General features: G+C 43.1%; 1 protein-coding gene across 1 annotated transcript in view; it reads left to right on the forward strand.

Moving 5' to 3' along the window:
- LOC134541706 (calcitonin gene-related peptide type 1 receptor-like) overlaps positions 1 to 15813 on the forward strand; it is a 38472-nt gene extending 22659 nt beyond the window's left edge. The window contains exons 5-11 of the mRNA XM_063385352.1: positions 5266 to 5455; positions 7989 to 8112; positions 9105 to 9279; positions 11951 to 12078; positions 14045 to 14130; positions 15440 to 15623; positions 15703 to 15813. Coding sequence (XP_063241422.1) covers positions 5266 to 5455; positions 7989 to 8112; positions 9105 to 9279; positions 11951 to 12078; positions 14045 to 14130; positions 15440 to 15623; positions 15703 to 15813 — 998 coding nt within the window. The remainder of the gene's footprint in view (positions 1 to 5265; positions 5456 to 7988; positions 8113 to 9104; positions 9280 to 11950; positions 12079 to 14044; positions 14131 to 15439; positions 15624 to 15702) is intronic.
- Positions 15814 to 23610: the final 7797 nt, after the last annotated feature.

Raw genomic sequence — 23610 nt, forward strand, 5'->3', positions numbered from 1 at the left:
AGTAGGAAAGATCTACTCGAATTCGGCTGGAATATAGTCTCACTTTTCACGTTAAGGATTCTTCCATTGTCTTCATTCTTCCATAAATCATCAACCTCCTTCAATTTAAGTTCTTTGTCGAGATCGGAAGAGCCAGGAACATTATTATCGTAATGCAGATCACTCTTCCTTAGCCTAGTAGATTCATCGTTGTCCTCTAGCTTGTACGCAGGCTTGACGTTACAAGTTCTACCATGTATTTTTAAGCTCTCTCTCCGCGTAAACGACTTGCTACATCGAACACAACTTATCATATTGCGTAGTGGATTTTTAACACAGTCATACTTCTTGTGTTGTCTTACATTCTTTCTCAAGGTAAACACCTTGCTACAGTATCTACAGTGATGACGTTTTGATACAGCAACTAATCCCGAATCAGGATTCATATTAGTTACTGAGACTAATGCCAGACGCAAACTAAGAGTTTTAAATTAGATATATTACGTAAATAGAATTTTTTAATTATTTCATCAGCGAGAATTAATATATCTCATGCAAAGGTACTTGATGCATGTAGTTCTGCTTTTCAACAACAGATGTCGCCACATGTTGCTTGCAGGTAAATAATATTTAGTTCTTTTATGCGGGATGCGGGATGCTCACTAACGATCACAAAAAAAAAAAAAAAAAAAAGGATGGCTTCGCTAGACAACAAGGAGAAGGAATTTCGTCTTGTACGTTAAAGCTTCACAGAAGTCTCATGATATATTATTTGACCGAGTAATGATTTTTTTTTTGTTTCCACCTGATAAAATCCTTCATGCACAGATCAACTTCTCATCTGTAACCAGAAGCACTCGGAGAACACCATCAAATGTCTAGTCAGGAATAATCAGAAGCACTCGGAGAAAACCGCCAGATGTCTAGTCAGGAATAATCAGAAGCACTAAGAGAAAACCATAAAAAATATTGTCAGGAATAATCAGGAGCACATTGAGAAAACCACCATAATATTGACAAGAATAATCAGGAGCACACGGAGAAAACCACCATAATATTGACAAGAATAATCAGAAGCACACGGAGAAAACCACCATAATATTGACAAGAATAATCGGGAGCACACGGAGAAAACCACCACAAGTTTTCTTTGATATCATAAAATTACAGAAAAAAATTTAATAAAAAATTTAAAATAAATACAAAAAAATACAAAATCAAATTCTGACTTGTACTAGAAATCTAACTTTGCACGTCAATGATAAGTTCACAAGCTATTTAATGAATTTTGAAATTTTTCCCGCATTTCTAGCATAAAAATTACGGATTTTCAAGATGACGCTCACATTTCAAGATGGCGGGCAACTTAGTAATAATAAATTATTATTGCACTCTAGCGGGTTAGAATAAAATTATCCAGATGGAAATTTACTCTATAATACGAGTACACACACAAGATGGTGTACTCCAGCGGGTGGTAGCTCCTGGTAGCATGTACTGAACATAAAATGTCGGATCCATGATGGTCGACAAGGACAAAGTCAAATTTCAAGGTCAAGGGCAAATTTCAAGGTCAAAGGCAAATTTCAAGGTCAAAGGAAATTTCAAGGTCAAGGTCAAATTTCAAGGTCAATGTTCAATGTCAACAGTTGAGGACAAAAGTATGGTGACCAGATAATTATACTAACATGGTATCGGCACACTCTAGCAGACGAAAACAAGATGGTGGTCTCCAGCGGATGAAGACAAGATGGCGGACATGACGTCATACCAGTTGACGATATATACCTTGGTATTGTTGGTGGTAGATCAGTCTAGGTAGCTTTCATGGAGGAAGGATCGACCGTTTACTCTCGCCGGGAATCGAACCAAGGACGTACATCGATATAATCAAACAGAATTCAAATAAGTTAATTTTTTGATGAATTTTGGAATTTTTTCATTAAAATCGGATAATAAATAAAGATTTTCAAGATGGCGTCCAAATTTCAAGATGGCGTACATGACGTCATACTGCCGGAAACATGTGGTGGGGGTCAGTATGCCAGCAGCCACTGTGAGGGTTGGATCGGTCGTCATTTTTATTTTTTTTGCACTCGTCGGGTTCGAACCGAGGACTCCAGGCTCCGTGTCGTAAAATTACATTTTTTATAAAAAATTTATTAAAATTTTATTAATTGAATTTTTTTATAATTTTTAAAACAAATTTCATTAAAATCGGATAATAAATAAAAGTTAAAAATGGCGGCCGTAACGGAAATTGCAACGGTGACGTCATAATTCAAAATGGCGGATAACACAATGCCAGAATGTTCGAGAAACCAAAATGACGTTATCCAAGATGGCGGATCCAAGATGGCGGACGTGATATACTTGTTCCGTTACGATGTGTCCGTTACACGGTGTCCCGTTACACGGTGTCCCGTTACACGGTGTCCCGTTACGCTATGTCCCATAACGCTCATCCAAGATGGCCGCCGTGACGTCAGAGCAATCGATCATTGACCCGGCTCCAGCTCCACGCCCCTGGACCCTGTGCCCGGATGCCCATTCCTATACTACTCGCGGGTTCATCTTGTGATATGATAAAATTCAAATAATTACACCGTTGTGCTGCTTCTGCTATTGGTTCACTGTTAATATGTAGGACTCCTGGGCAATTAGAGACCATCAGTAAAAGAAGTATTCAATCACAAGTTACCCACTTGAGACGCCTCAAAATTCCGCACCCAATGAACAGGCGCCGTTTTCCCAAGTAAGCAGAGGATAGTGAAGTCTATCCTGAGGGTCATTTAACTCGCGAATTTTTCCAGTCTCTATAAATATGACATTAAGTTGAATTCGAATGCAAATACCTCGAAGTAACTTCGTTAAATTCTCGATAGTACGACATATTTTAGAAAACATTAATATTGTTTGGTAATGTGCATGTTGATGTTAACCGACTGTACCACAGGATGAGGTCAGGACAGATTGTTTTTCCGAACCTAAATTTAAAAAAAAAAAAACTACGTGTGTTTGGGAAGGGTCTAGGTTGGGAGGACTCTAATTGCGTCTCAGGGCCAAGCCTATAAGCCTAGTAATGCAGGAAGGGTCGCATGCATCATGTGCTAGGAGGGGATTGGCTAGCCATGGCAGGGAGTGATGCCATGATTAAATCCCCTCACTCTTAACGCTAGACTTAAACTAGATAAGTTGGGCCCAGGTAAAACCTGCATAGGCACAGGGAAAATCCTGGGCCCTTTCATGCGGGGCACATAAGATTGGTTACAGGAAACAAAGTGATGGTTCAGGAAGAAGAGTTGGTCGGGGCAGAAAGAAACTACTAAGCAAGGGGTGGGAACTTGGTTCTATGTTTCTAAGGTTAGTGTTTATAACTTATTAACTTATGATATTTCTAACTTATGACAGTTATAAATTATGTATATTTCTTCAAGAATTCTTAATTACGAGTTTTGTGTTTTTAAATTTATGTGTGGATCCTGGTGGTGGAGATGCAGGGAGTGGGGCGTTAAATGGCATGTTTGCATAATAGCACACATATTTCGCAGTTGCATACACGCGTACTCACGTACGTCCACACGTTATTGTTCACCCCTGCACCCCTAACTGAAAAGTTTCATTTTTTAATTACGTGATGTTCCATACAGCCAGGTGTTTATTTTATTTATTTTTTCGAGGGCGACTTTCTTCGTTTCCCACCAGGCTGCCAACCAGCCTAGACTTAAACTACGAAGGGGTGGTCGGGAAAGGGGAGGGGAGGTAACCGATTGTGGAGGGTAGCAGAGGAGAAGGGTGGTTGGCTTGCAAGCGACGAGAGAGCTTGCGGGGGCGTTGTGTTTTGAGACATGTGTGACACTTCATGCAAATATGTGAAAGTAAATAGTTTTATTCAAACCATTTATTTCGTTATTTCAGTCGTACGTTACGTTAATTTATCAACAGATCCAACAAGTTCGTTCATTCTTTCGCGGCCGCTGTCATGGCAGCCTTGGCTTTAGAGTTAGCTGAAGTCAGCCCGTGCTCATCACCCTGATGATGCTCACTGCAAGGTGTGCCGAAACGTCGGTTAACTCCAAAGATTTTACCCGAAAGCCGTTTGATGATATAGTTTGTAATCCATATTTTGCCAATACAACTCATTAAATTAAAACGGAGAGTCTGTGCCTGATGACGAAAGCAGATATATGTCCCCGAAACGGCACAGCTGTTTTGTCTTGAAACCTGCTGTGCTAGTCAGTGCTTTCATCGTTGTGATGTTTAGAATATTTTTGGTATCATTGTTGAGTTCATCTGTTACTGTGTTGTCTAAGGTTGGTTTATGTCTGTGTTTACTGCTATTCTTGCAACTGTCTCATTATTTACAGCCTACAGTGATCGTCTGTGCTGTGATTTGTTTCCGACAAATTCTTCTATATTGTATATGTATTTAACTTTTGATTACTTTAGCTTGATTTCTATGTGGTTGTAAATTTGTCCCTTTGTCCGCTTTGTCCGTTCTCGAGTTTAATTTATGAAATACGGTGTAAACAAGCATTGGCTTATGTAAAAAAAAATTAAATAATTATCCTCCGTTGCAAGGATTATTCAAATGACATTACTCATTAAAATTTATTGGCTAGTTAAGACGGGTAAGAATGTAAAACACATAAATTAAAATTGTCATAACTTAGAATACTAGAAAAAAAACCACAAATTAGAACTGTCATAAGTTAGAACTGTCATTAGTTAGAAAATTTAGTGTTAGAAACATACAATGCTCAACCACATGTCTTAAAAACGTCGTAACTTAAAAATTCTAACTTAGAACTACTAAAAAATATAAATACACAACCAATAACTGTCCTAATTTTGAAACACGTAAGCTAGAAGCACACAGAATAGTAAGAACTTTTACAAGTCAGAACCACATAATTTAGAACAGGCATAACATGTACAATTATTCTATGTTGTGTGTATCTAAGTTATGTGTTAAAATTGTGTGATTCTAAGTTATGACAGTTCTAAATTATGTATATTTCTTCAAGAATTCTTAATCATGAGTTGTGTGTTTTTAAATTATGTGTGGATTCTGATGGTGGAGATGCAGGGAGTGGGGCGTTAGATGGCATGTTAGCATAATAGCACACATATTTCGCAGTTGCATACACGCGTACTCACGCACACCCTACTCCTGATCGTAATACGTCACGCTCAGGTGATGACCTCGGCTTGACGGATCGGTTGTGAAGGAACCGTCACTTCGGCGAGTGAGCGAGTGAGTGAGCGAGCGAGTGGTGGTTGCAGACCCGAGCAGGAAGCGCTGCCTGGCGAGGACAGTCGCCAACTCGACCCGCGCCGAGTGGGACCAGACCACGGACTACACCGGCTGCACCACCAAGTCGCGGCTGGTGACCAAGTACAGCTTCCACGCCGCCATGCTGGGCGTGTCCATCGCGCTGTCCCTACCCGCCGTCGTCGTCTTCTTCTGCTACAGGTAGGCCGCGCCGCCGCATGCACACACATGTACATACATGCATTTACGCCGAAATACCAAATTGACCACAACGCCGACAGCTAGAAAACTGCTGTGTACCACAACGCCGAAATACACTAAAGCCGAAAAATGTCATTGCAGGACTGCCACAAAGGTTAGGTTAGGTTAGACTAGGTTAGGTTAGACTAGGTTAGGTTAAACTAGGCTAGGTTAAGTTCGGTTAGGTTATATTACGCTAGGTTAGGTTAGGTAAGGTTAGATTTGATTGTGGTATTTCGGCGTTAAGGTACATTTAACACAACTAGAATTCACTACCGGAGCAGCTACGTCGACTTTTTAATTATATGATAGCAGAACGAAATATCGAAACTATGTAATGATACGACTCCGATATAAGCGAAAAATAATTGAAAAAAAAAACATCTAAACCCTGGCTTGGGACCTGATTATCGACAAGAAATTCTCTTAAAAAAATCGCCCAACAGGTTAATAATTCATAAAACCGTTAATATTATAAAGTATCCCTTTGTTTTGTGACCTTTTGTTCGCACCATCCACCACAGATAGCAGCACCGTGGTTGTTACACATTTCCGTTCCTTGACTTCCGTTACATTCACGATATTACTCCAACCAAATGACGTATACACATGTTACACATCAATAACAATAATGATCCTGCGTGAATATGGAGGGGAGAGAAACGAGAACTAAATCTGACGGCCGATCGCCACCCACCGATCGTCAGTCTAGTGGACTAGGAGCTCGCAGACATATGCCGTCAATCGAGCAGCGAAGTAACTTAAACGCTAGTGTTAAGAGAAGCAACAAGAGGGAATCCACCCCACCCAGAGACAACGTCCGTCACGTTTTCCAAGTGTGAAAATTCCGGTCAGATCTCGGCAGCAACCGAACCCGAAACGAAGAGAAGTCTCGAGTGTCATCTGGTCTCTATTTCACGGCGGCCTTTTCTTTCGACAGAGTTACTTTTCAGATTCATTTATTCAGTCAACCAGAAATTAAAGTGTAAACGAATGGTTGGTTTTGCATAATTTTATACCACTCAGCCATGCACCTGCACGGAACTACTAATTATAGGCGTCCAATAGTGTCCGGTTCAGTCAAAATACATCAACTGTACAACTGCCTCCTTGGAAATAGTGGCGTAATGATGCAAGAAGATACTTTATTTGAATATGGTCGAACAAAAACAGATGTGCAATTTATACTTAATATCAAACAAAATGGTGGAAACTATTTTGTGCACTAGTTGGAGCAGCAAAATAAAATACTTGGTTCAGACAACAGTCGACTGTATTGGCCAGATGCAATTATTTCGTCGAGATAAAGCAATTTCCTTCCCTTCCCAATTATGGCGTTCTTAGAGACGCATAGCATATATTGTCTAGTTTTGACGTGAATACGTCTTTAAAATTGCTTCCATAGTGGGAGATAATTAAAAAAAAAACAACGAATGATAACAAAATCGGGGGATACAGTTTGGTTTTGCAGCTACATATCTATCATCTCCATCCAAAATTTAATTACACCACTGGGTAGCTAAAGGATAAAAAAAAATAATTATTTACGCTAAGTGAGGACTGTGACGCATCGCGCGCGGTGGAGGGGGAAGCGCCGCCATTTTGATGTCATTTTGCTGCGTTTCGAGATTTCCATTTAGTATAACTTTTGACTCGGAGAAGCCACGACGTTCGTTTGAGTTTCAATCGTCAGCTCTCGTCAAACTCTATCGATTACATATATAAAACTTTAGTGTAAAATAGTTACAGTGAATATATATGGTGTTAAAAATAATTGGTTGTCACTAAAGGTTTACAGACGATAGTATAACGTGACAACGTCATAATAAAACATTGATGAAATATTGCATACTTTTATGAATAAAATTTAATATTTTTTATTTTAATAATAAAAGAATAAATGCTTGAAATTATACTAGTAATCAGATTTTTAAAATGCAAGAATAATTAACCTTTATTGTCGAAATTGTTGTTGTAATAAGCAATGAAAACCACATTAACTTTTCACTTCAATTTATAAACAGTCGACGAAACAGTTCACGTGTAATATGTAAGTTGTGTGCTGCCGCTGTCTTTCTTCTCCTCGGACGCATAGGCCAATTGAGTGGAAGAGAGATACACGCGGCGCAAACGTACAATGAGCGTAACGGACACAACGTAAAAGAACAATGTGCGTAACGGGACACATCGTAACGAAACAATGTGCGTAATGGGACACTTTTCGTAGTGGAGCCGGCGTTCATTGATTTATTAGACGTTGTCACGTCAATAAAACAAGATTATAAAATACATAAAATAGCGTATATGATATTTTGTATAGAAAATATCACCTGTTACGTACACGTATTCACGTACAACACACGGTCGTATCCATGAAACAGCCACACCCCAGGGTTTTTTTTAACGGCCGCAGGGACGTTGGACGTTGTAAGGATAAAGTTCCCAGGACGGGAGACGTGGAGTGAAGAGAGCGGTGTTTGTTTGTTCTCCGCAGGCGGCTTCGAATCCCTCGAATAGCCCTGCACAGGAACCTGCTGATCGTCATCGTGGTCCGCTCCGCCCTCACCATCCTGCAGATAGTCGCCCTGTCTTTCGACAGCCTGGAGGCGACTGACGAAGTGAGTTCTTCGCGTTTGCAAATCACTCGCTAGCACTGGACGGCGCCTTCAAATATTTGCGGAAAAGCATGTCACGAAATGGGCTTTAAATGTATATTTACAATATTTATGTTTGAAAAAAAAAAAACAATGTTTCCTTAGAATGTAAAATTTCAAACAAACGCTCGCATCGTTGTTCATATTACAGAATGTTTTACTGCTCTGTTGGCAACTTGTGAGACTACTCGTCTAGGATCAGGAAAGCGCCCAACAATGCCATAAAAACTCATACCACAAATATCACAGCTGATGCAAGAACCATAACACACTGAGGAACGGAGTGGGTCTGGTTTTTCGGATGACACATGATCACATGATTTTGACAGATATACATTTTTTTTTTTGGATATTGGCGAGTCGTTTTGTTTTAATTGTGTATCTAGTCCAAGTCGACGAGGTCATTGGAGGCGACGAAACTCAACGACACAATTCGGGGAACAGTATTGGCCTATTGTTAGGAACCACCGCGTGTTTTGCCTGGAGTGATTTCGGGAAATCTTGGGAAAACTGAGATCAGATTGTTACCGGTTCCGGTAACTTTCTTCATTGTTTAGTTAGCTGTTGCCTACGTGAGTTTATTTTCTTTGAAGAAGTATTTAATTTTGTGTTTAATTAGAAAATATTAATTTTGATTGGTTTTTGCCATTTTGTTAAAGAATTTGAATCCTGCTCCTACATTGTTTGGTTTCAAAGCATCTCACACTTGCGGAATGAAAAGGGGAACTATATTTTGTACTGTCGCGTGCGGTGGGATCGTGCCACACGCGCGAAGTTTGACCCTCCTTGGGGCAAGAGTGTGAGGACAGATTGTTGACCGCGGTGTTGCTGGAGTAAAGCAACAGGTCGGTTACAAGAGTTCGGTGACTTGGCATGTGAGTCTAGTGGTTTTTTCCTTCGCGCCATTCTCTGTTTGCAAACCAAACGATGGACGCGTGCTCGGGCTATGCTTGCAGGCGTCTGTGATGGACCAGAACGGGGCCGGGTGTCGGCTGCTCTCGGCGCTGGTGCAGCTCTTCTCCAACGCCGTGTTCGCGACCATGCTGGCGGAGGGAGTGTTCCTGCACCGCCTCATCGCCGCCGTCTTCAAGTCCCAGCCCAACATGGTCTGGCTCTACTCGCTGGCGGCAGGTTGGCTATCCCTCACCTAAACCCCTGGTCAGGAGCGAGGCTAGTGCTGGTGAGCTCGACTGGACTTTAAGACGGCACTTCAGAGCTCGTCTGGACTTTGAGACGAGACTTCAGAGCTCTTCTGGATTTTGAGACGAGACTTCAGAGCTCGTGTGGACTTTCATACGAGACTTCAGAGCTCGTCTGGACTTTGAGACGAAACTTCAGCGCTCGTCTGGACTTTAAGACGACACTTCTGAGCTCGTCTGGACTTTAAGACGAGACTTCAGAGCTCGTCTGGATTTTGAGACGAGACTTCAGAGCTCGTGTGGACTTTCAGACGAGACTTCAGAGCTCGTCTGGAATTTGAGACGAAACTTCAGAGCTCGTCTGGAATTTGAGACGAGACTTCAGAGCTCGTCTGGAATTTAAGACGAGACTTCAGAGCTCTTCTGGATTTTGAGACGAGACTTCAGAGCTCGTGTGGACTTTCATACGAGACTTCAGAGCTCGTCTGGACTTTGAGACGAAACTTCAGCGCTCGTCTGGAATTTCAGACGAGACTTCAGAGCTCGTCTGGACTTTAAGACGGCACTTCAGATTTCGTCTGGAATTTGAGACGAGATTTCACAGCTCGTCTGAACTTTGAGACGAGACTTGAGAGCTCGTCTGGACTTTGAAACGAGACTTCAGAGCTCGTCTGGACTTTAAGACGGCACTTCAGAGCTCGTCTGGACTTAGAGACGAGACTTCAGAGCTCGTCTGGACTTTGAGACGAGACTTCAGAGCTCTTCTGGACTTTGAGACGAGACTTCAGAGCTCGTGTGGACTTTGAGACGACACTTCAGAGCTCTTCTGGATTTTGAGACGAGACTTCAGAGCTCGTCTGGAATTTGAGACGAAACTTCAGAGCTCGTTTGGAATTTAAGACGAGACTTCAATATCGCAGTTTAAGATTACATAACAATATTTAAAAAAAAAAAAATTATTTCAAAACATGTTTTGTAGTTGAATTCTTTGCGTTCTCAGAAATTCAATCTGGTGAATTTACTCGACATTCCATGGCTCTAACACAAACGTACCTATAAATTTTAGAATCTTATTATTTTTTTTGTTGACAAAAATCGAATAAAATATTTTATTGAATTAATTACATATAACAGCCATATTAGTAGAATTTTAATAATGCAACCAGGAGTGCAATTCTATGTGCACACTGCGAGTGTATCGGGTTTCCAGCATAGGGCCATGTCGTCGTATTATAAAATACTAACGAAAAAACTAAGGGCGCTCTTTACAACCAGTTATTTTACGAGGTCAATGAAGGACTCTAAATAATACGAGTAACTTTAGAATGTCTTTAGCACCCAGCATAATATATTTTCGTAAGTTTAAGTAAAGATATTAAACAGGCAGCACTTTGAGAATTTTATAGGAGGCATAAATAATATTTTAAAGCTATAAAATTAACAAACCTATAACGGTAATGTGAAAAGGAAAAAAAATCATCTCAGTAAACTAATTGAAAAAGAAGCTTTCAGTGGTAAAGATGAGTACGGGGAGGAAACTATGACGTTCCCTCAGAAATAATAGTACTAATGTCGTGAATCCTCTCGCAACTCTACCTTAATAATGTTTTATTTCTTTTTGTTTTTTTAGTTACTTTGTTTTATAACCCCAAAGAAAGTTACCATCTAGTCTTGTCTATCAGATTGTGTTTTTAATTTTTGATATTAAACTACCCTCTACAGTTATAATTCGAGACCACATCAGCCATATGATCTGAATTTTCAAAACTTTTAGAAGTGCCGAAAAACCTTCTTTATTTCTATAAATTGACAAGGCGATGACGTGGATTTCAAACTATCTTTCCTTCAAGGATTATTTAAACTATCTTAGAAATCTTATTAAATGTCACCTAAGGTCTAATGTGAAACAATTTACGATACTGGTAGCCGATATCATGAAATATAAAATAATGCCGCTGACAGCAGTAGTGCGCCTCAACAGGTGACACTTCCATGCTGAAGTAGTCTAAGACACCTGAGAGGACTAACAAAGCCCAATGTGTCTGATCATGGATGCCGAGATCTCAGTCACAGGCATCGAGAGGCGGACACGCCCGAATATGCCCGAAGATACACGAAAGGCAGGCCATAAAGTCGTAGGCCAACAATAAATACACTTTTCTTCTAAAATCGACGTTACACGACTGGTTAATGTTGAAATCTCCTAAACCTTGAAAAAAAAATTACACTAAAATTAGATATTCATGTATTACTAAACAAATGCATCACGAAGCCATTTTGTTCCCTAAATTACAAAAATTGTTGGAAAAAAAACAAAGAATTACAAATAAATTCCCCACTAAATTTTTAAATCTTCCGAGAAAGAGGTAGAAAATTGTGCTACACAAGGGCGTCGCCAGGGGGGGGGAGGGGGGACAGTTGCCCCTCCCATAGAGCCCTTGAGATTTAAAAAAATGTAGCTAAATGCAAAAAAATACATACTTTTCCCACAACTTGCCCCCTCCCCCCCCTAGGCCATCGGCTGGCGACGCCCTTGGTGCTACATAAAGACAAAGTTCTCGTATTTTTGTGGACGTGGCAAGGTAACGCGAACTATTCTCCAAAACTTAATGGAAAAAATCTTCTGGACCATGATGCTGACTGTGTTATCTCCGCGCGCGCAGCGATAGCTGTTCTGCCGATGGTGCCGTGGACCATCCTGCGAATCGTCAAGTACGATTACAGCTGCTGGGCCACCGGCGCCGCCGACCTGGACTGGATCAACAACGGCACCCGGGTGGCTCTTCTGGCGGTGAGTTGTGTGTAGTACACGCTCCAATACGACATACACGACCGTCCTTGTCGGAGCCCTGTCCCACTTCTCCTACACATGCTCCGACCAGACCAGGAGACATGACTGTCCGACCAGTGCAGAAGAAGTGACTGGGTGTGTATTCTTTTTAAATGATGCTTAATATGAACATTAAAAAAATTGGTTGTCTGTAAAGTCGGTTTACGGACGATAGTTTAACGTGACAAATAAAAAAAGTTGGTTGTCTGTAAAGTCGGTTTACGATAGTTTAACGTGACAACGTCATAACAAAACATTGATGAAATGATTCCATACTTTTATGAATAAAATTGAATCATTTTTATTGAATTATCACTATTTTGTATGGAAACAAAGAAAGAGTTAAATGAAATCTACAATTTAATTGATAAATTTACTTTTATTTGCACTCATTAATTCAAATATGTTTATTACTTTAACGAAGATATTATTTTAACTATAACTTTTATAGGCTACATATTTGCTATTTAACTTCTTCCAATCTGTGTTATTCTGTTAAGGATATAACGATGATAAGAATAGTAGGAAACAAATGGGAGTGTTTGAAGTTTAATGTGCCTCGAAAAAGTCAAATCGATGGTTGTTCCAATCGAGTGGAAGAGAGATAGATGCGGCGCAAGCGTACAATGAGCGTAACGGGTCACAGCGTAACGCGACAATGTGCGTAACGGGATACTTTTTCGTGCGTGCAGCTGGCGTTCATCGATTTATTAGACGTTGTCACGTCAAAAAATACAATGAATATTTCCAGCGAAGAGCTGTGAGCTTCATTTCTCTGGTCCCAGTTGTGAAAACCTTCATGTATATATCCCAAAGACACGCATATTATTACCAACACTTGAATAACAAACTACGAGATCACATTTTCTTTTATCTTCTACAAAAATTTGAGACATTTTAACAGTTGAAAAACTCCACATCGCGCAAATGAAAACTGGCAGACTGATGTGGTCGGCATGCAAGTCGTGACAAACTTTCTTTACAAGTTAAGACCCGACAGAAAAAAAAATGTGTTGGGGTGAGTTGGGAGTTTGATGGTTCATCAGACTCAACGACCCAACCATCGGGTCCACCATCTTTAATACACAAATTCTCTGAAAATGATCAAATAATGTGTCTGATGGTGAATGCCCTGTCAGAGCGTGTGAAAGCCATTTCATGAGAACTTATTCCATGCCAATTGACCCCATGGTGCAGTCGACGCTGTTGCACAAATAGGTTCCAAAATTCACCAATTATGCTGGCGCATTAAACAAATGTCGGTCTTGAAAATTCAGCATTATCTGAGCTTGAATCCTGGCCCAGTGGTTTTGATTATGGTTTTCTAGGTAACACACAAATTAAAATTAGGAAAATTCTACAACAGTTATTTTCAATTGGCTAAGGACCATTTTCCTGAATTGTGTTAACTGTTCGTCTAAAATGATTTTAACTGTTTAAAACAAAAGCATGATTCTAGCTTTCCTATTTAATGATGTGTTTACTTACTTAAAAGTCCTCCTGTGCCTCAAATATCATGTACGGATCTCACTATGTCCCTTTATTTACCTCTATCCTGGGTAAACTATGCCATCCACTCAAAAACCACTCAGACCTCTCCTTATGTCATTCTTCCTCCATGTTATTGGTTTACCGAGTGAACGAGAGATTTCTGGTGTTCCAAAGACGATCGCTTTTCTCTGACATTCTGACTTGTATTTAGCTGGTCTGGAAGGTTGTAAATGTCATAAAATAATTTGTAACTAAATTTAACCCTCACCAACCTAACCTAACTTATAATAAAATTTAAAGTACGGCTATACAATAATATTATCATAAAATATTTAAGAATCCTTGTTCTCCGGTTAGTAGTTTGTAAGTTTATGTCAATGCAAATATTGTCAAAATTACCAAAGTGCTTAAAATGTGTCCGCTCTTGAATCAACAGATCAACTTCATTTTGATGCTGGACATCATACGCGTTCTTCTCACGAAGTTGAGAGGGGTGAATTCCTGGCATTCTGACAAAATAAAGTGAGTGTTGCCAAATGTAAGTTTTTAAGTAAACAGCATATTATAATATTTTGAACAAAACAGTAGAAAACCTTTTCGGTACATGAGGTTTGATAATTGCTGAGTGACAGTTGTTACTTTCATTGAGATGAGAACTCAGCTGCCTATCACGCAGTTGACACATTGCAAATATGTACCTTGTTTTAGCATAACTAAAGGAAAGGAATAATGGTAAAAAGATTTTCTTGGTAACATGACATATTCTCTCTCTATTGTTCCCCAAAAGTCACTCTCTTCTGATAATACCTACATATGTTTTTTCAAACAAAAGAAGACATTAACATATTAATCATGCTTCGTTATAACTCTTAGTAATAAATAATAATACAATTTTTCCTATTAACAGTCAAAATAACAATATTTCTCCCTTTCACACGTCTTATAGTAGGTACTGGAGTAATATGACTGATATGTTTTTATAAATCAAATTAATCTCTTTCATACACCCAAAAATATATTTGTATTATATTTGTGTCCAATTGAATTATTATCAATTTTTGGGCAAGTGACTATTAAAATGTGTTTTAACTAATAATCCACAATATTGCTTATCCATTTACCTTTTTAATTCAAAAATAGATTGTTGGTTTGGTTATCTTTCGAACAGGTTTTTGAGACGTTATATGAATAAATTTTGTTGACAGAACGATAATGCAGCTGTTACATGTCAGATGTTTAAGTTATTGCATTGACTTAAGTGTATTAGCTAATTTATAAATTTATCCCACAAGTAACGATATCTAATTTAGATGCAAGGGTGCATGTTGGGTACAATACAAGGTAGATGTGGGAGCTAAAATTTTTTTATCACCTTATAGGGTGTTATTAAATTAGATGAAGGAACAGTGCCAAAACAGATTACAGAATTTGACAAAGGGACTGCCCCAATAAAAGCAACCATTGCAATCGGCAGTGTATGTCTCCCTGACTTACTGGGAACTAAACTCTGGATTTCAGGGTGAAACATAAATTTACAAATATTCAGTGACCAAAATACTTAGCTAAAATGTTTGCGAGTTAAGAATACTTGCGATGGAGAGGTATCTATTAATTCCTTTATACAAACTAAGAGAATAAAATTCTTGATCGTTCGATTAAGTTGAAATTGACAATCTATTCCATTTTTAAACATATCTCAAGTTGGGGCAGTCCCGTTTTCAAGCAACATACAAAAATTAGTCCATTTAGGGGAAGGGAGCTACCGCGACTTCATTGCCCTGGAATAGTGTGTGACGTACAGGTCCAGCAGCAATGTGCTCTCGTTTTACAGGCGAACTGCCCGCTCGACTCTGTTCCTGCTGCCACTGTTCGGCGTGAACACGCTGGTCGTGGCGGACAAGCCGTCTGTGATCCCCTCCTGCGACTGGGAGAGCGTGTTCGACATGGTCGGCCACACCATGGAGGGCCTGCAAGGACCGTGCGTGGCCCTTCTGTACTGCTACATGAACAAGGAGGTGAGCTGCTGCAAGCACATAGCCTAGAGAATATCCCACATTCAATGTGCCTTCATGGTGATCCTCTCCTGGCTGGGAGAGCGTGTTCGACATGGTCGGCCACACCATGGAGGGTCTGCAAGGCCCGTGCGTGGCCCTTCTGTACTGCTACATGAACAAGGAGGTGAGCTGCTGCAAGCACATCGCCTAGAGAATATCCCACATTCAATGTGCCTTCATGGTGATCCTCTCCTGGCTGGGAGAGCGTGTTCGACATGGTCGGCCACACCATGGAGGGTCTGCAAGGCCCATGCGTGGCCCTTCTGTACTGCTACATGAACAAGGAGGTGAGCTGCTGCAAGCACATAGCCTAGAGAATATCCCACATTCAATGTTCCTTCATGTTGATCCTCTCCTGGCTGGGAGAGCGTGTTCGACATGGTCGGCCACACCATGGAGGGTCTGCAAGGCCCGTGCGTGGCCCTTCTGTACTGCTACATGAACAAGGAGGTGAGCTGCTGCAAGCACATAGCCTAGAGAATATCCCACATTCAATGTTCCTTCATGTTGATCCTCTCCTGGCTGGGAGAGCGTGTTCGACATGGTCGGCCACACCATGGAGGGTCTGCAAGGCCCGTGCGTGGCCCTTCTGTACTGCTACATGAACAAGGAGGTGAGCTGCTGAAAGCACATAGCCTAGAGAATATCCCACATTCAATGTGCCTTCATGGTGATCCTCTCCTGGCTGGGAGAGCGTGTTCGACATGGTCGGCCACACCATGGAGGGCCTGCAAGGCCCGTGCGTGGCCCTTCTGTACTGCTACATGAACAAGGAGGTGAGCTGCTGCAAGCACATAGCCTAGAGAATATCCCACATTCAATGTGCCTTCATGGTGATCCTCTCCTGGCTGGGAGAGCGTGTTCGACATGGTCGGCCACACCATGGAGGGTCTGCAAGGCCCGTGCGTGGCCCTTCTGTACTGCTACATGAACAAGGAGGTGAGCTGCTGCAAGCACATAGCCTAGAGAATATCCCACATTCAATGTTCCTTCATGTTGATCCTCTCCTGGCTGGGAGAGCGTGTTCGACATGGTCGGCCACACCATGGAGGGCCTGCAAGGACCGTGCGTGGCCCTTCTGTACTGCTACATGAACAAGGAGGTGAGCTGCTGCAAGCACATAGCCTAGAGAATATCCCACATTCAATGTGCCTTCATGGTGATCCTCTCCTGGCTGGGAGAGCGTGTTCGACATGGTCGGCAACACCATGGAGGGCCTGCAAGGCTGATGTGTGGCCCTTCTGTACTGCTACATGAACAAGGAGGTGAGCTGCTGCAAGCACATAGCCTAGAGAATATCCCACATTCAATGTGCCTTCATGGTGATCCTCTCCTGGCTGGGAGAGCGTGTTCGACATGGTCGGCAACACCATGGAGGGCCTGCAAGGCTGATGTGTGGCCCTTCTGTACTGCTACATGAACAAGGAGGTGAGCTGCTGAAAGCACATAGCCTAGAGAATATCCCACATTCAATGTGCCTTCATGGTGATCCTCTCCTGGCTGGGAGAGCGTGTTCGACATGGTCGGCAACACCATGGAGGGCCTGCAAGGCTGATGTGTGGCCCTTCTGTACTGCTACATGAACAAGGAGGTGAGCTGCTGCAAGCACATAGCCTAGAGAATATCCCACATTCAATGTGCCTTCATGGTGATCCTCTCCTGGCTGGGAGAGCGTGTTCGACATGGTCGGCAACACCATGGAGGGCCTGCAAGGCTGATGTGTGGCCCTTCTGTACTGCTACATGAACAAGGAGGTGAGCTGCTGCAAGCACATAGCCTAGAGAATATCCCACATTCAATGTGCCTTCATGGTGATCCTCTCCTGGCTGGGAGAGCGTGTTCGACATGGTCGGCAACACCATGGAGGGCCTGCAAGGCTGATGTGTGGCCCTTCTGTACTGCTACATGAACAAGGAGGTGAGCTGCTGCAAGCACATAGCCTAGAGAATATCCCACATTCAATGTTCCTTCATGTTGATCCTCTCCTGGCTGGGAGAGCGTGTTCGACATGGTCGGCCACACCATGGAGGGTCTGCAAGGCCCGTGCGTGGCCCTTCTGTACTGCTACATGAACAAGGAGGTGAGCTGCTGCAAGCACATAGCCTAGAGAATATCCCACATTCAATGTTCCTTCATGTTGATCCTCTCCTGGCTGGGAGAGCGTGTTCGACATGGTCGGCCACGCCATGGAGGGTCTGCAAGGCCCGTGCGTGGCCCTTCTGTACTGCTACATGAACAAGGAGGTGAGCTGCTGCAAGCACATAGCCTAGAGAATATCCCACATTCAATGTTCCTTCATGTTGATCCTCTCCTGGCTGGCAGGGCGTGTTCGACATGGTCGGCCACACCATGGAGGGCCTGCAAGGACCGTGCGTGGCCCTTCTGTACTGCTACATGAACAAGGAGGTGAGCTGCTGCAAGCACATAGCCTAGAGAATATCCCACATTCAATGTGCCTTCATGGTGATCCTCTCCTGGCTGGGAGAGCGTGTTCGACATGGTCGGCAACACCATGGAGGGCCTGCAAGGCTGATGTGTGGCCCTTCTGTACTGCTACATAAACAAGGAGGTGAGCTGCTGCAAGCACATAGCCTAGAGAATATCCCACATTCAATGTGCCTTCATGGTGATCCTCTCCTGGCTGGGAGAGCGTGTTCGACATGGTCGGCAACACCATGGAGGGCCTGCAAGGCTGATGTGTGGCCCTTCTGTACTGCTACATGAACAAGGAGGTGAGCTGCTGCAAGCACATAGCCTAGAGAATATCCCACATTCAATGTGCCTTCATGGTGATCCTCTCCTGGCTGGGAGAGCATGTTCGACATGGTCGGCAACACCATGGAGGGCCTGCAAGGCTGATGTGTGGCCCTTCTGTACTGCTACATGAACAAGGAGGTGAGCTGCTGCAAGCACATAGCCTAGAGAATATCCCACATTCAATGTGCCTTCATGGTGATCCTCTCCTAGCTGGGAGAGCGTGTTCGACATGGTCGGCAACACCATGGAGGGCCTGCAAGGCTGATGTGTGGCCCTTCTGTACTGCTACATGAACAAGGAGGTGAGCTGCTGCAAGCACATAGCCTAGAGAATATCCCACATTCAATGTTCCTTCATGTTGATCCTCTCCTGGCTGGGAGAGCGTGTTCGACATGGTCGGCCACACCATGGAGGGTCTGCAAGGCCCGTGCGTGGCCCTTCTGTACTGCTACATGAACAAGGAGGTGAGCTGCTGCAAGCACATAGCCTAGAGAATATCCCACATTCAATGTTCCTTCATGTTGATCCTCTCCTGGCTGGGAGAGCGTGTTCGACATGGTCGGCCACGCCATGGAGGGTCTGCAAGGCCCGTGCGTGGCCCTTCTGTACTGCTACATGAACAAGGAGGTGAGCTGCTGCAAGCACATAGCCTAGAGAATATCCCACATTCAATGTTCCTTCATGTTGATCCTCTCCTGGCTGGCAGGGCGTGTTCGACATGGTCGGCCACACCATGGAGGGCCTGCAAGGACCGTGCGTGGCCCTTCTGTACTGCTACATGAACAAGGAGGTGAGCTGCTGCAAGCACATAGCCTAGAGAATATCCCACATTCAATGTGCCTTCATGGTGATCCTCTCCTGGCTGGGAGAGCGTGTTCGACATGGTCGGCAACACCATGGAGGGCCTGCAAGGCTGATGTGTGGCCCTTCTGTACTGCTACATGAACAAGGAGGTGAGCTGCTGCAAGCACATAGCCTAGAGAATATCCCACATTCAATGTGCCTTCATGGTGATCCTCTCCTGGCTGGGAGAGCGTGTTCGACATGGTCGGCCACACCATGGAGGGTCTGCAAGGCCCGTGCGTGGCCCTTCTGTACTGCTACATGAACAAGGAGGTGAGCTGCTGCAAGCACATCGCCTAGAGAATATCCCACATTCAATGTGCCTTCATGGTGATCCTCTCCTGGCTGGGAGAACGTGTTCGACATGGTCGGCCACACCATGGAGGGTCTGCAAGGCCCATGCGTGGCCCTTCTGTACTGCTACATGAAAAAGGAGGTGAGCTGCTGCAAGCACATAGCCTAGAGAATATCCCACATTCAATGTTCCTTCATGTTGATCCTCTCCTGGCTGGGAGAGCGTGTTCGACATGGTCGGCCACACCATGGAGGGTCTGCAAGGCCCGTGCGTGGCCCTTCTGTACTGCTACATGAACAAGGAGGTGAGCTGCTGCAAGCACATAGCCTAGAGAATATCCCACATTCAATGTTCCTTCATGTTGATCCTCTCCTGGCTGGGAGAGCGTGTTCGACATGGTCGGCCACACCATGGAGGGTCTGCAAGGCCCGTGCGTGGCCCTTCTGTACTGCTACATGAACAAGGAGGTGAGCTGCTGCAAGCACATAGCCTAGAGAATATCCCACATTCAATGTTCCTTCATGTTGATCCTCTCCTGGCTGGGAGAGCGTGTTCGACATGGTCGGCCACGCCATGGAGGGTCTGCAAGGCCCGTGCGTGGCCCTTCTGTACTGCTACATGAACAAGGAGGTGAGCTGCTGCAAGCACATAGCCTAGAGAATATCCCACATTCAATGTGCCTTCATGGTGATCCTCTCCTGGCTGGGAGAGCGTGTTCGACATGGTCGGCCACACCATGGAGGGTCTGCAAGGCCCGTGCGTGGCCCTTCTGTACTGCTACATGAACAAGGAGGTGAGCTGCTGCAAGCACATAGCCTAGAGAATATCCCACATTCAATGTGCCTTCATGGTGATCCTCTCCTGGCTGGGAGAGCGTGTTAGACATGGTCGGCAACACCATGGAGGGCCTGCAAGGCTGATGTGTGGTCCTTCTGTACTGCTACATGAACAAGGAGGTGAGCTGCTGCAAGCACATAGCCTAGAGAATATCCCACATTCAATGTGCCTTCATGGTGATCCTCTCCTGGCTGGGAGAGCGTGTTCGACATGGTCGGCCACACCATGGAGGGCCTGCAAGGCCCGTGCGTGGCCCTTCTGTACTGCTACATGAACAAGGAGGTGAGCTGCTGCAAGCACATAGCCTAGAGAATATCCCACATTCAATGTGCCTTCATGGTGATCCTCTCCTGGCTGGGAGAGCGTGTTCGACATGGTCGGCCACACCATGGAGGGTCTGCAAGGCCCGTGCGTGGCCCTTCTGTACTGCTACATGAACAAGGAGGTGAGCTGCTGCAAGCACATAGCCTAGAGAATATCCCACATTCAATGTTCCTTCATGGTGATCCTCTCCTGGCTGGGAGAGCGTGTTCGACATGGTCGGCCACACCATGGAGGGTCTGCAAGGCCCGTGCGTGGCCCTTCTGTACTGCTACATGAACAAGGAGGTGAGCTGCTGCAAGCACATAGCCTAGAGAATATCCCACATTCAATGTGCCTTCATGGTGATCCTCTCCTGGCTGGGAGAGCGTGTTCGACATGGTCGGCCACACCATGGAGGGTCTGCAAGGCCCGTGCGTGGCCCTTCTGTACTGCTACATGAACAAGGAGGTGAGCTGCTGCAAGCACATAGCCTAGAGAATATCCCACATTCATTGTTCCTTCATGTTGATCCCCTCCTGGCTGGGAGAGCGTGTTCGACATGGTCGGCCACACCATGGAGGGTCTGCAAGGACCGTGCGTGGCCCTTCTGTACTGCTACATGAACAAGGAGGTGAGCTGCTGCAAGCACATAGCCTAGAGAATATCCCACATTCATTGTTCCTTCATGGTGATCCTCTCCTGGCTGGGAGAGCGTGTTCGACATGGTCGGCCACACCATGGAGGGCCTGCAAGGACCGTGCGTGGCCCTTCTGTACTGCTACATGAACAAGGAGGTGAGCTGCTGCAAGCACATAGCCTAGAGAATATCCCACATTCAATGTGCCTTCATGGTGATCCTCTCCTGGCTGGGAGAGCGTGTTTGACATGGTCGGCCACACCATGGAGGGCCTGCAAGGCCCGTGCGTGGCCCTTCTGTACTGCTACATGAACAAGGAGGTGATATGCTGCAAGCACATAGCCTAGAGAATATCCCACATTCATTGTTCCTTCATGGTGATCCTCTCCTGGCTGGGAGAGCGTGTTCGACATGGTCGGCCACACCATGGAGGGCCTGCAAGGCCCGTGCGTGGCCCTTCTGTACTGCTACATGAACAAGAAGCGTATATAATGGATGCCGTTCCACATTCACAGTTCATTCGCGATGGTAGTTCTTCACTTAGTTTATAGTTGGAAAATATTTTGAATGTTGGTCAGTGTTTGTGCATGTTTTAACCCAACAAGCCAAGGAAGTGATGTTAATATGCAGCGTGTTTGAGTCTGTGGATCACCCTAATACCATAGTGTTAGAAGAGCGTTTATAATGTCATGACTACCAAATGAAAGGTAAAAAAAATATCGATCGAGGCCCTCCTGCATAGCTAACATGCCACATGATCTTTTCAGAGAACTAGCCCTAAATCAAAGTTGTATTATGTAGAATCTCTCCCGCGGCTGGAAGATATTTTTAGTGTTTTTGGTCTCATCGTTGACAGTACGAGCCGCGGACTCTCAGATCGATATTTGACCATAAAACATTTTAAATCCATCGAGTTTGGATCTGATCTGTTCTCGAACACCTGTGATTATTGCGTTTTCATTCGGTAGTAATGTAAACCTCAAATGTCATTGAAGGCTCTTAGTTTTTCTATAAACAATTACAAAAATTTTTTTCTCTAGTAAATTGTATGAGCTCAAATTTTAAAATGGTTAAAATGGATGGTTTGACAAATATTTGTTAGGCAGTTACGGAGTTCCTGTAAATTTGCTCGAAAATACAAACCATCTCTAGATGGATGTATTCATTAACAATGTTATGTATGTATCAGTTAATGGTTTCTGATTTTTGTCAACTATTGAACTTGAGACTTTTTTATGTGACATTATTTTGATGAAATAAAACATTGTTTCGATTTTTTTACATCTAGATGTAAAATTCCCCATTATAACATTCTGGTCACAAACTCAAATTGAAAATTAAACTCTTTACTGGGTATAGAATTTAGGGCTTTAGAACCAATGTCCCTGGCAAATGACTTATTTCTTAGTTTTCTCAGATAAGTAGATTTTAATTTATGTCAGTGAATAATCTAAAAAAAGAGAATTTGGATATTAAAATAAATATTCATCAACTTATTAACCAAACTTTAATTATGTCGCCGTATTGCAACAAAATTAAACAACTCACTATCCAAAAGTTAAATAAGTAGTAAATTTATATTTTTAATTGATTGAAAATTACATTATCTGATCTATTTACCAGAGAAACAAATTTTCATTTAAACATTAACTAACGATATACTGCGTGGGTTGGCTAGATTCAATGTTTAAATCCCTACCCCTAGAACAGGATAAAGGTTATTCCATGGTACCCCAAAATCACAAATATTTAAAAGATCCTTTGCAACAATTTTTGTGCATTGTGTGTGTGTCTGTCTCTGATAACCTAATGAGAGTTACACAATGCCGTAAATCGATCCGTGATCTAACAATCTTGGCCTAATGATGATCAAACGTTCAAGCCTTCAATTGCGTCAGAAATATTATTTTGCATAAATCACATAATTATAATATTCGAAAACTGTTAGCAAAAGCGATACAAATGTTACGGTGAATTTAAAGTCACTACAATCGATTGTGACACGGCAAGAAAATAGTTGATGCTGTTGTCACAAGATAGCTGCTCATTGCATCGTTGCGTCATAGGTAATGAGTTTTAATAAATAATACTGAATAACACGTATTTAAAAGCTTCTATCAAATGAAACAGTTTGTAACAATATACCATGGTAAGTAATTTTAAAAAAGAAAAACCTTTATTATAATCTTAACACAAAATAACTAGCATTTCAAGAACGTTTAAGATTTTTTTCACGTTGAAAGTGATTGCATCCCTTTAAAAACAGAATTGTTCAT

This window comes from Bacillus rossius, assembly GCF_032445375.1.
Source record: "Bacillus rossius redtenbacheri isolate Brsri chromosome 4 unlocalized genomic scaffold, Brsri_v3 Brsri_v3_scf4_1, whole genome shotgun sequence".
Classification (NCBI taxonomy): domain Eukaryota; kingdom Metazoa; phylum Arthropoda; class Insecta; order Phasmatodea; family Bacillidae; genus Bacillus; species Bacillus rossius.